The sequence below is a fragment of the Populus euphratica genome, unplaced genomic scaffold (assembly GCF_000495115.2).
Source record: "Populus euphratica unplaced genomic scaffold, PopEup_1.0 scaffold268.1, whole genome shotgun sequence".
Lineage (NCBI taxonomy): Eukaryota > Viridiplantae > Streptophyta > Magnoliopsida > Malpighiales > Salicaceae > Populus > Populus euphratica.
In genome coordinates this window covers 532,917-543,672 of record NW_011500025.1, presented here as the reverse complement: position 1 = coordinate 543,672, position 10,756 = coordinate 532,917, and the positions used below count along the sequence as shown (strand labels likewise).

At 34.0% G+C, this 10,756-nt stretch overlaps 1 protein-coding gene across 2 annotated transcripts; it reads right to left on the bottom strand.

Annotated features, from left to right (window-relative positions):
* Positions 1 to 4,722: 4,722 nt before the first annotated feature.
* Positions 4,723 to 10,756, bottom strand: LOC105142146 (uncharacterized zinc finger protein At4g06634-like). 2 transcript variants are annotated; one of them, XM_011049655.1, is made up of 6 exons: positions 10,499 to 10,755; positions 10,188 to 10,246; positions 9,687 to 9,886; positions 7,763 to 7,852; positions 6,695 to 6,838; positions 4,723 to 5,345 (listed from the first exon to the last, which is right to left on the bottom strand). In XM_011049655.1, exons 1-6 carry the CDS (start codon positions 10,594 to 10,596, stop codon positions 4,809 to 4,811), a joined length of 1,128 nt encoding a protein of 375 aa, XP_011047957.1. In that variant the 5' UTR covers positions 10,597 to 10,755; the 3' UTR covers positions 4,723 to 4,808. The 2 variants fall into 2 exon arrangements, with proteins under 2 accessions (XP_011047957.1, XP_011047958.1); XM_011049656.1 differs by lacking the exon at positions 7,763 to 7,852 and having other exon boundaries at positions 10,499 to 10,756.

Sequence of the window (10,756 nt, the reverse complement as noted above, 5' to 3'; positions counted from 1 at the left end):
TATTTGGGGTGCTAATACCTTCCCTTTACGCAACCAGTCCCCATACCCGATATTTGAGACCAGTTAGGGTTCCTAGTGATCAAAATACTAGGTGGCGACTCCCAATCTATTTTCCACCAACAAAAGATAATATTTTCTTATCCCTCTATATTTTCCAGATAGATATTATACATTTCCAGATAAAAATAAAAAACTCGCCGCGACGCCACACACGTGCGACATACATAATGATCTAGAGATATAAGTTGAGGTAGAGGTAGAGGTGATGGTGGTGTTGAGGGTTGTGATGGTGGTAAAGTAATAAGGTCATTGTGGTTATGGAGTGGTGGGGGTTGTAGTTGGATCTATGATGGAGGTTATGGCGGTGGTTGGGCAATAGCTACAAAGATGAATGTCATGGTGATGAGGTGGTGGTAATTAAAATTATTAGATAATATTATGTGTAAATTATACATAAAATAATTTACAAAAACTCATTGAATAGTTTTTTTAATAAATAAACCAAGTTTAAACCGTACATGAACTTAGTTTAAAATGTAAAATATTTTATGTTGACTTGTTTTTTTATAAAATATATTTTACAGAAAACAAATATAAATACTTCAAAAAACATTCTTATAACATGTTTTACTTAAAACAAACACCCTCTAATCTAAGTATTGTTTTCTTTCTTTCTTATGAAGTAAATTAAATATTATTTGAATAGTTTTTATTATGTTGGCTATAAAACAAAACAAATAAGTTAATGAATAAATCATTATAGATACAATTAAAATCTTTTTAATAGGTGGTCAACAAGTAAAGAAAAATAATTAATAAATTGAAAGGCTTGTGTATGTCAAGGATGTAAAGTATTTCACTTATAAAATGTGTAATTTTAATGTTTTAAATATTTTACATGTAAAATATTATAATATGTGATAAGTAATTATATAAAATAATATTTTATGGTGATTATATAAAGATACGATCGTTATGATAATAATAATAATAATAATAATAATAATACTCCATTCGAGAAAAAAAATGATTAGGAAGGAACAATAAAGATGGTGGGAGTGTTGAGGTGACGATAGCATGGGGTTGAATGAAAGCTAGATGCTTAATAAGTAATGATTTTAAGATGAGCAATTTAAAAATTACATGATTCTCATAAAATAAACATGATAACTTTGTTTATAAATTGTGTGTGATTAATATTTAAAAAAAAAAGAATAAATAGATATAGAAGAGAGAAAAACATGTTTAATTGAAGACATTGAGAAAAAGATATAAAATAAATCTCGGAATAAATTTTTATGCTTTGAAAACGTGAAATGAAATATAAAAGGATATTTTTTGGATAAGATAAAATACAGGACATATACTTTTTGTCTCCACCATCTCCATCTCCATCTCCATCTCCATTCGAGAATTTCTTTTTCTTTTTTGGACACTATCATAACCCATTTTTAGGTCCCCATATAAAAGAGAAAAAAAAAAAGAAAAAAATCAATAAAAATATATCAAAAGTAATAGCAATGAAGAAAGGATGTCAGAGCACCTAGAAAATGGTCAAAAATTGGTTGAGGAGGTTTGAAAATGCAAAAATTAAAATTTGACAGTATATCATTGACTGATGAGAGCCATGTTGATGAAGAAAATTTGATTTGAGGGGGGAAAGTACAAAGTCAGATGTTTATGGACTCAATTAAATTTTATTGAAGGTTTAATTGAATTTATAAAGGTTTGATCATAATAAAAATTGATTTTTAAGTCAATTTAGGCTTTAATTGGAAGGAATTAAAGTTTTGGGATCAAATTATAATTTTTAAGAGTTAATTTGATCAAATCAAGGGCTTAGTTACATAAATATTGAATTTTGATGTTCAATCGGGAACTTAACTAAAGAAATCCGAGACCAAGGATTCAAATGCAAAACGCGTATAAAATGAAGGACTGACTTGAAATTTGACATTTTGGCATCGATTTCCTTTTAAATGAAATAACTCATTTTAGAAGAAACGATGTCGTTTCATACATCATTTAAAAAAAAAAACAGAGAGAGAAAAGCAAAACAGTGTCCTTTTTTAGGCGGCACTGTTTTTCCTTCTTCTTCCCCTGTACATGCAAAGGCAGGGAAAGAAGAAGTTACTCTCCCCTGCAATGCACTCCTTGTCCCTCCACCCCAATTGCCCAGGAAACCTGACACGACCCATTCCCATACATACCCTACCATCATGATGAAAAACCATGAGAGCCTAAAGCCATTATCCGCCCCTACCCTACTCCAAGACAATGGCAGGGTAGCCACCTTACCCTGCTCTGTGGCAGAGGTAAGGTGCCCCTCTCTTTGTGTGCCTATAAATACAGAAAGGAGGAAAGGAAAGGATAGGGGGAAGAAAAAAGGAGAGCTAGAAGGATTTTTTTAAAGAGAAAGTGAGGGAGATTGACAGTTTTTTTAGAGAGAAAAGAAGGTGAGACCGAAAGAGAGAAACAACATTTTTTAGAGACAAAGGAGTGAAGGGAAAGGGACTGAAAGGGTAGAACCAAAAAGAAAAAAAAAAGAGAGGAAAGAATAGAGAAGAGAAAGAAGGGAAGCCATCAAAAAAGCAGAGAAGAACGGGAAGTGATAGAGAAAAAAAAACCAGAGGAGAAGAACAACCACAGATGCCACCATGCTTCCTCTCCACTGCCACAACACACCACCTAACCGCCATTAACAGCCTCGAAGAGACAGAGTAGAAAAAAAGAATATAATAGAAAAAACATAGGAGAGGGGAGCTAAGAAGAGAAACAGAGGAGAGAAGGAAGGAAAACATTGTCGCTGTCACCTCCACCTTCCACCACCACTGACAACCGCAATCGTGCTTTCCCACTCCAAGTAACTTTCTCCGCTCCCCTGATGTTTTTTTAGTTGTTCATCTTTATTTGCATGCAGAACATGAGCAATTCATGTTCTGCGGCAAATGAAAACTAATTAGTTAGTTATTGTGTTGTGTTAATCAATTCACGTTCTGCGGCAAATGAAGACTAATTAGTTAGTTATTGTGTTGTGTTAAGTCCTTTTATTGGTTATAGGCTAGAACATTAGTCCAACCCACATGGCTAGGTTGAGTCCATCCCATAATATATGGGCTGGGTCAGGCCTAACCCGGATGATTGGGCCAAGTCCGGCCTAGTTTTTTTGTTAAAAATAAAAATCAAAAAATATTTTTTATAATTTTACAATTTTCCCACGTATTTTTATGTCATTTTAATTAATGTCAAGCAATGTTTTTATGTTGCTAAAAATACAAAATTTGATATTAAAATACCTGATTTTCATCAAAACTTCCAAAATACAAAAAACAATTACAAAAAAAAATGTTTTTGTGCATATAGCTAAGTGTCTCGAAGCTAAAAAATCATGGTGTTTTTCATGCACAAAAAAAATATTTTAGCATGTATTTTGGTTTTAATAATCAGTTTATTAAAGTCATGGGAACTTGACCAATATTTCAAGAAAAATAAAAAAAAATATTTTGTTTTGTTTTAATATCTAAGATTACAAATTTATACATAAAACTTACTCTTGATATTAAAAAGATAGTTCTTTTATAGACATTAGACCGGTTAGATTTTACCTCATAAGATAAAAACCTTCTTACTGAAGAGGGCTTTTCTTGAAACATAAAAGGACCAACAATTAGAAAACACGATCAAATCTTAGATTTTGATTAGATAATTAAATAATACAGCTTATCTTAAGTAGGGTGTATTTGAGATGCTAATATTTTTCCTTTACGCAACTAGTCCTCGTACTTGATCTTTGAGACCAATTAGAATTCCTAGTGATCAAAATATTAGGTGGCAACTCCTATCTGATTTTTTTCACTAATAAAAAACAAGAATTTCGTATCTCCCTGTATTTTCCAGATACACACATGAGCATGGGTAGATGATCATCGCGACACAGCATAAATACGATAACTAAATAAAGAAATGCTACCTACTGCCTTTTGACCCATAACTTTCTTCAATCACGACACAGCATAAATACAATAACTAAATAAAGAAATGCTACCTATGAGAATAAAAAAAAAGAACTAAGTAATTATTAAACTTCTGCCTTTTGACCCATAACTTTCTTCAATGGACTATTGATAAGAAAACAGATATTCTATGATCCAAATCTTTCCACCTTTGCGATAAAATAGAATATCTTTTCAAATTTAATTACAATTGTATAGAACTCTAATTAAAGTTTACTCTAAGAACCTCACCAGAGAAGAATCCTCATTAGAAGTAAAGATTTGGCAGGGCTAAAGGAAGTTTTGGCAGAGATTCTGCTCATCAATCTTGAGAAAAGCAGAATGTGGCAGCCTTCCACCCATCACTCCAAGTAGATCCTGACCAAATAATTTCTCTTAACCATAAATTTTTTAGAGAGCATGCAGCAAATGATTGCGTTTGTTTGGGTAAAAATCTTTTGGAAGGCGGAATGGCAACGGGCAAAAATTTAAGAATGGCTTCTGTTCTGCTCATCAATCTTGAGAAAGGCAGAATGTGGCTGCCTTCCACCCATCACTCCAAGTAGATCCTTACCAAATAATTTCTCTTAACCATAAATTTTTCAGAGAGCATGAGCAAATGATTGCGTTTGTTTGCGTAAAAATCTTTTGGAAGGCAGAATGGCAACGGGCAAAAATTTAAGAATGGCTTCTGTTGTGGAAGTAGAGGGAGAGAGCATGAGACAATATAGCCCAGGAAAATATGAATTTACTTAAATTTTAGCATTTATTTTGAGAACTATTACAAACACAAACCCCAAAGGATAACAGGGTGCCCTAGTCTTCATCCTCTGTCTCTTCATCATCGTCCTCGTGTCCTCCATACCTCCATCCATCCTCTGCATTGTCGTGATCCTCTTCCTCGGTTTCTTCACTGTCTTCTTCATAAGTGTCATCCTTAACTGGCCAAGGTTTTTTCACTACATTTAATGTGGCAGGGGATGAACTTGAACCTTTCCGTTGTCTGATTTTTACAGGAGGCGTCTTCAAGTTTGGCTTGGGCCTGCTGTGTTTCTGGCTTTTCCCATTCACTCGCTTTCCACCATAAGCATCTTGATCACTGGCTTCATCCATCTCATTATCAGCATTAGAATTTGCATTCTCAGCATTCTCATCTGCCATGTGGTCCGGATGCTCTCTTCTCAGATGAAGTTTGAGCTTGTATTCATGGATGTAGTCCTTTTCACACCCTTCGTAAGGGCAAATGTATGGTCTATCTGATGAAGCAGAGCCATAAACCCCAGAAGGAGGCTTGGGATTTTTCAGTATCCTCTCTGGAGGTGTAGCATATCTCACCACATCCGGTGTTGGATTCTGTAGAATTAAAGAAGATTCTGGGATTCAGATTGCATTTTTCATGTAAACTGAAGTAACAAGCTAAAACTAAAAGCCCCCCCCCATCATATCAGTGACTTCATCCATAGAATAGATGCGCTAAAAATAGAAGGATAGTTTGGCCTGTAAAGTAGATGATTCCACGATAAGTGATGGAACATATTCATGTGACATTTTGAGTTGCAATAAAAAATGTATCTTCAAAAAGATCATTAGATACAAAGTCCCCAACAGAAAATGCAACAAAATTCTTGTCTGTGCAAACTTTTTAATTCTGATTAATCCTTGAATGAGTTGCAAGAATTTTAAGAGTCCATTTGACTACGACTTATGAAAAGTGACTTTAGACTTTGATTCATAATTCAAAAATTGTTCTTCATAAATAACTTGCTAAAAAATAAGTTCAATAACTTTAAGTTAGAATTATGATTGATAATAACAAAAAACAAATACTCAAAGTAACTTTAAAAAAAAAATGGATGTCGTATAACTTAGAATCCAAAAGTTAAAAATGCTCACTTTTGATTCAATCAAAATTTTGACTCAATTTTGTAACAAACTTTTTTCTAACTCATTTTTTATGGCATAGCCAAATATTAGAAATTGTTTTTCAACTTAATTTCCATGTCACTAACAAACATCAGAAAATAATCCACTTTCTAAGGAAACTATTTTTCAAAAGAAAACTAATTCCTGAAAAACAAACGGGTCGAGGTCAAAAGTTATTTCTAACCCAACATATTTATGGCTTTTGCATGAGTCAAAAATTAAAATATAAAATCAATTTGCAGAAGTCATACCAAACAGAACCTAGTACTTGGGCCAACCCCCTAACCCACCCCCCCCCAAAAAAAAAAAAAAAACAAATATAATCCAACAAAATATCCTTGCAAGAGTGAATCAATCCCAAACAATAATCTAAATCAATCTGACCTGTATGGTATGTGATATAGTTTCAAGGATTCCAAGACATTCAGCATTTAAAATTGAGTAATGACCCAAAATCAATCAACAAGGTGGAAAACTAAATCTAAATCAAACTGACCTCCAAAATCTTAGGTTTTGTCATCTCCACAACATTGTCTTGCATACAATAAATACAATAAGTGCTTTATTTTAAATAAGTTCAATGCAAGTCAATGAATGCATCAAGGTGGAAAACTATGCCTTCACCATATGAAAGACACTGCAAATATTATCTATTTGTTCACGAGCATCAGAGTGCATAGTTTATGTTGATCCCCACTATAAAAGATTACCAATTATGAAAGTAAATGAACAGTGGAATGGCACATCAAAAACATTACAAGTGAAGGAATGGAACCAACCTTTTCATGATGAGATGCGATGTGGTTCTTCAGCTTGTATTCATGAGCATATCTCTTTCCACATTCTGAGTATGGACAGATATGATAGTTTTCTTGTGAATGTGTTTTCATGTGAGATCTCAAGTTGAAGTCCAAGGAGAATGCCTGCATCAAACAAAATCAAGCTTAGATAGAAGTACTGCACTGAATAATAAGTGGTGCATCCACCACAACACATGTAAAGAAGACATCCGAAGCACATGACATACAATAATGTAAATAAGTCATCAATCAGTCACAGATGATATCTCTCACAAAGCCTAGAACACTGAAAACAACAGTTTTCTGCCTTAGATCCATGCTCAACTTGAAGCAACTGTTTCCTTTGAAGCTCCCAACCATCTGCCAAGTGCAACAATCAACAAACAAACAACCACCCCTTCCCTGTTTCTTTAAAAAAAAAAAAGTGCAGAGGGAAAGAAGGTTTCATAACCTATCCAGCCTCGAAACCTAGTAGTCCAAGGCATATTAAGTTATGAAAGACTGGAGCTGTTTTATAAAACAATTCTAATTGAAAAAGGAAATCAGGAATTCTTGCACAAATGTGATGTTTCTCCAACTGATTGTTTCCCATGAATTTGGAAAACCCAGTTTCTGTTTATAAGTTGTTCACCACTTTCTGAATGAAAAATAACATGTAAAGATGACAGTCTTTTGTTTTTAGATAAAAACATTATTTATTTATTTTTTAATAAATAGATGCATATCCAATTTTCCATTAGAGAATGAAAACAAGAAATGAAGAACAAAATTGAAATTGGAAATGAATTTTTTTTACTACTTAACTGTCTCCAAATTGCTGAACTTAAAATATAGGTTCAAAGTATAATTGCAGAATTTGGAAAAATCAACAAACTGGTTGTTAAATGAGACTTACAAATAATAAGAAACCTGAATGGAAGACAGTAATGGAAGACTAATTTGGGCACACAAGAAACATAAATAAGTTTACTTTTATAGAGAACATAGCAATCTAACCATCAACATGTCAACTAATTACAAGAAAACAGTTAGTGAAAGATTCATCACCTTACCACAGCCTTCATGAGGACATATAAAATCTCTTTCACCAGTATGAATTAAGAAGTGTCTTTTCAACTTGGAACTATCTAAAAATTTCTGCAGCATATACACACCACGTAAATGCCATAATACAAGTTTAGAAAGAGGAAAGAGTAAAATAAAACTTGTGAGAAATATAGCATTTGAAAGCTAAACATAGATTGAAAATAAGCTTTTAGCTAAAAAATTACACTTATGCATACACCGGCTCAATCATTACAGAAATCTATGCCATATATGAAGGTTCGTTTTTCAACAACAAATAAATTTGACCACTCTTGTTTTGCCCATTTAGTGTTGGTGGCATTGGCAAGTCCAATAAAATTTTAATATAAATTTGGTTGTGGCATCTAGGTATAGCAGTCCAATTCCATATCAAGCTAAAAGCCCAAAAAAATAACTCAAGTCTTTTGAAAAAGCATTTAAGATTTCCAATTAAAACAGGGATGAGCAGCCAGCCATGAAAGTAATGATCTAAGAAATGCATCTGAATTAATGTCAACAGCATAAAAGCTCTACCATTCCGCCAACTCCAGTCCACTTGTTCTCCAGCCAAGAATGGGGTTCTAAGCCAGGCCAGCCTACCCAGATTGTCTTTTCTAGTACCCTTGTCCAACTCTACTAATAAATCCAAGTAATTCCATACAACAAGAAGACAAAGGATGTAGTAGGCACATCAAACAAAAGAATTCAATAGAACATCAGATCTTCCTGCTTGGGCATGCGTCCCCAGGGAATCGAAAGATACTTCATGCTAAACATATTTTTTGGTCTACAAAATTCCCATGGTCACTAACCAGCCAAAACAAAACACCATGGATTTCCTACAGAGCAAATGAACTTCCAAATAAAGCACCAATCCTAGAATTATGACACTTTATTTAAGGAATTATCCTAAAACATATCACTATAAGAAATCCAACACATCCCAACAACCGAGTTCAATCACTTTCAGTACTCGATGAATTCTCAAGAAAGAAACTATTGACCTGAACTCCCTATCCCACAAGGCTCAATGAATTCAGTACTCGATGAATTCTCAAGAAAGAAACTATTGACCTGAACTCCCTATCCCGCAAGGCTCCCATTGCTCCACTAACCAATTCTACCACCAACCATAGAAGATAGCCCTGAAATCAATCTATCTTTCAAACAATTCTTCATATCTGACAGAAACTATTAACACAAAACAAGAACCTTATGTTCAATTACATTAATAATCCAACCTCCAATGAAGCATGAAGATCTTTCCCTCTCAGATTAACATCAATTAATTTGACGAAGCCATCCCAAAAACATAACAAGACCTCAGAAGTCATGCACTTAAACATAAAAGTTCAATGGAATAGAAGATCCATATAAAACGAAAATCAGAATACTCTTGACAACAACACTATGATTTCTTGCCTTCATTGTATGTTGAGGAGAAGAATTCATTCACGATATTGTAAGATGATGGAGAAGAATGCTTTTTCATTGACTGAGAACAAGAGTTGTTGCAAAAGTACAGATAGGTGGAGTGCAGACAAGTAACAATCTCTTACATTAATCACTATGCAAGGTCAACTTAAGATCCAAAATAAGCTGTAAAGTAAAAACAGTTGATGTAATGCATTCAGATTCACTAGAGAGTTTTGTATTCCAATCATCTAATTCAAAACTTCCACAAGAGGATCTGCCCTCTTTTTTAACCTTGGCAGAGTCCAGCTTCATGCCAGCTCATCTATGAACAAAATCTCAGTTGAAATCATAGCAGGTAACATAGACATTGAACCAAGAAAGTAAACATGATATGGCATACATACAAGGTACAAACAATCAAAGGTTTCACCAAAAAAATCACAATATCTTCAAGAAACAAAATAAAACCTAAAAAGGTTAAGCCAAGCACCTTTCCACATCCCTCATAGTGACAAACATATTGTCTCTCTCCATGTATATGAGAATGCTTCCTCAAAGCACCTGCATCAATAAAGGTCTTTCCACACCCTTCAAAACTGCAAAGGAAAAGAACTTCAGTAGTAGGCTCTGGTTCTGGCTCCGGTGCCGGTGGCTCTTTTGCCTTTTCTTTCAAGACATTCAAATGATTCTCTGTAAGTAACAGATCAAAGAAGAGAGTTAAGTAAAATTAGCATAATCAAACTAATAAATAAAATTTCATTCAACTGAAAAAGCTCTCAAAAAGTTTATCTTCCATGACTGCAAGAAGGCTCTACATAACAAAACCTCAGCAGAGCAAATCAATTGCCAAGTCTTACATTGTTTACATTGAAATGCTATTAACTCAAGAGACAAGTATATTATTGATGATTTCTCAATAGATTTGTCCAAAGAAACATATCAGATTTTATTTATAACAAGAAAAAAAAAGATTCAGACTTGAATAATTTACCTGCTACCCATTTGAAAAGAGAACACTTTCCACCTGTTGCCACCACATCTTGAGGCACCCTGGGACAACAAAAGCAGCATCGATCAGATTGTTTGCTTAACTCTCATCAACCCAAGTTCCAAAAACAGAACACCTAACCTAGATCTCCAAAGAAACCAAACATAGAAGAGCTAGAAGAAAAGAAAAAATCATTGCTTGAACGAAAAAATCGAGTCTTCTGGCTCCTAAATCAGAAACCCAAAACAAATAACAATGAAAAGAAAGAAATATAATTGTACAAAAAGTAAAGATAAGAGAATTAGTGAAATTACCATTCTTTGATCCATTTAACAGCAGGAGTCTTTGATTTGATAATGGGGCGTCTCTCGAATATATTTTGAGTGAACTGATGATGTTGATGAGCCTCCATCTTTTTCTTCAAAGAAAGCAAAAGGTACTTTGATTTAATTGAGGTTTAGGGTTAGGGTTTGCATGAGAGAGGGGTACAAGTAGATAGAAGGAAGATGAACAGTACAGAGCCTCAACGGTGTCCCTGTCTCTCGGGAAAGCCAAGGCTGGGCTGCCTCAGT

Bases quoted from the DNA above. Each gene is read 5' to 3' on its own strand.
- LOC105142146 (XM_011049655.1), bottom strand. From the start codon at position 10,596: ATGGAGGCTCATCAACATCATCAGTTCACTCAAAATATATTCGAGAGA. The intron at 10,247-10,498 runs GTAATTTCACTA...TTGTTGTCCCAG, and splicing joins GTTAAATGGATCAAAGAATG to GGTGCCTCAAGATGTGGTGG. The intron at 6,839-7,762 runs GTGATGAATCTT...TGTTTGATGCAG, and splicing joins CTCATGAAGGCTGTGGTAAG to GCATTCTCCTTGGACTTCAA.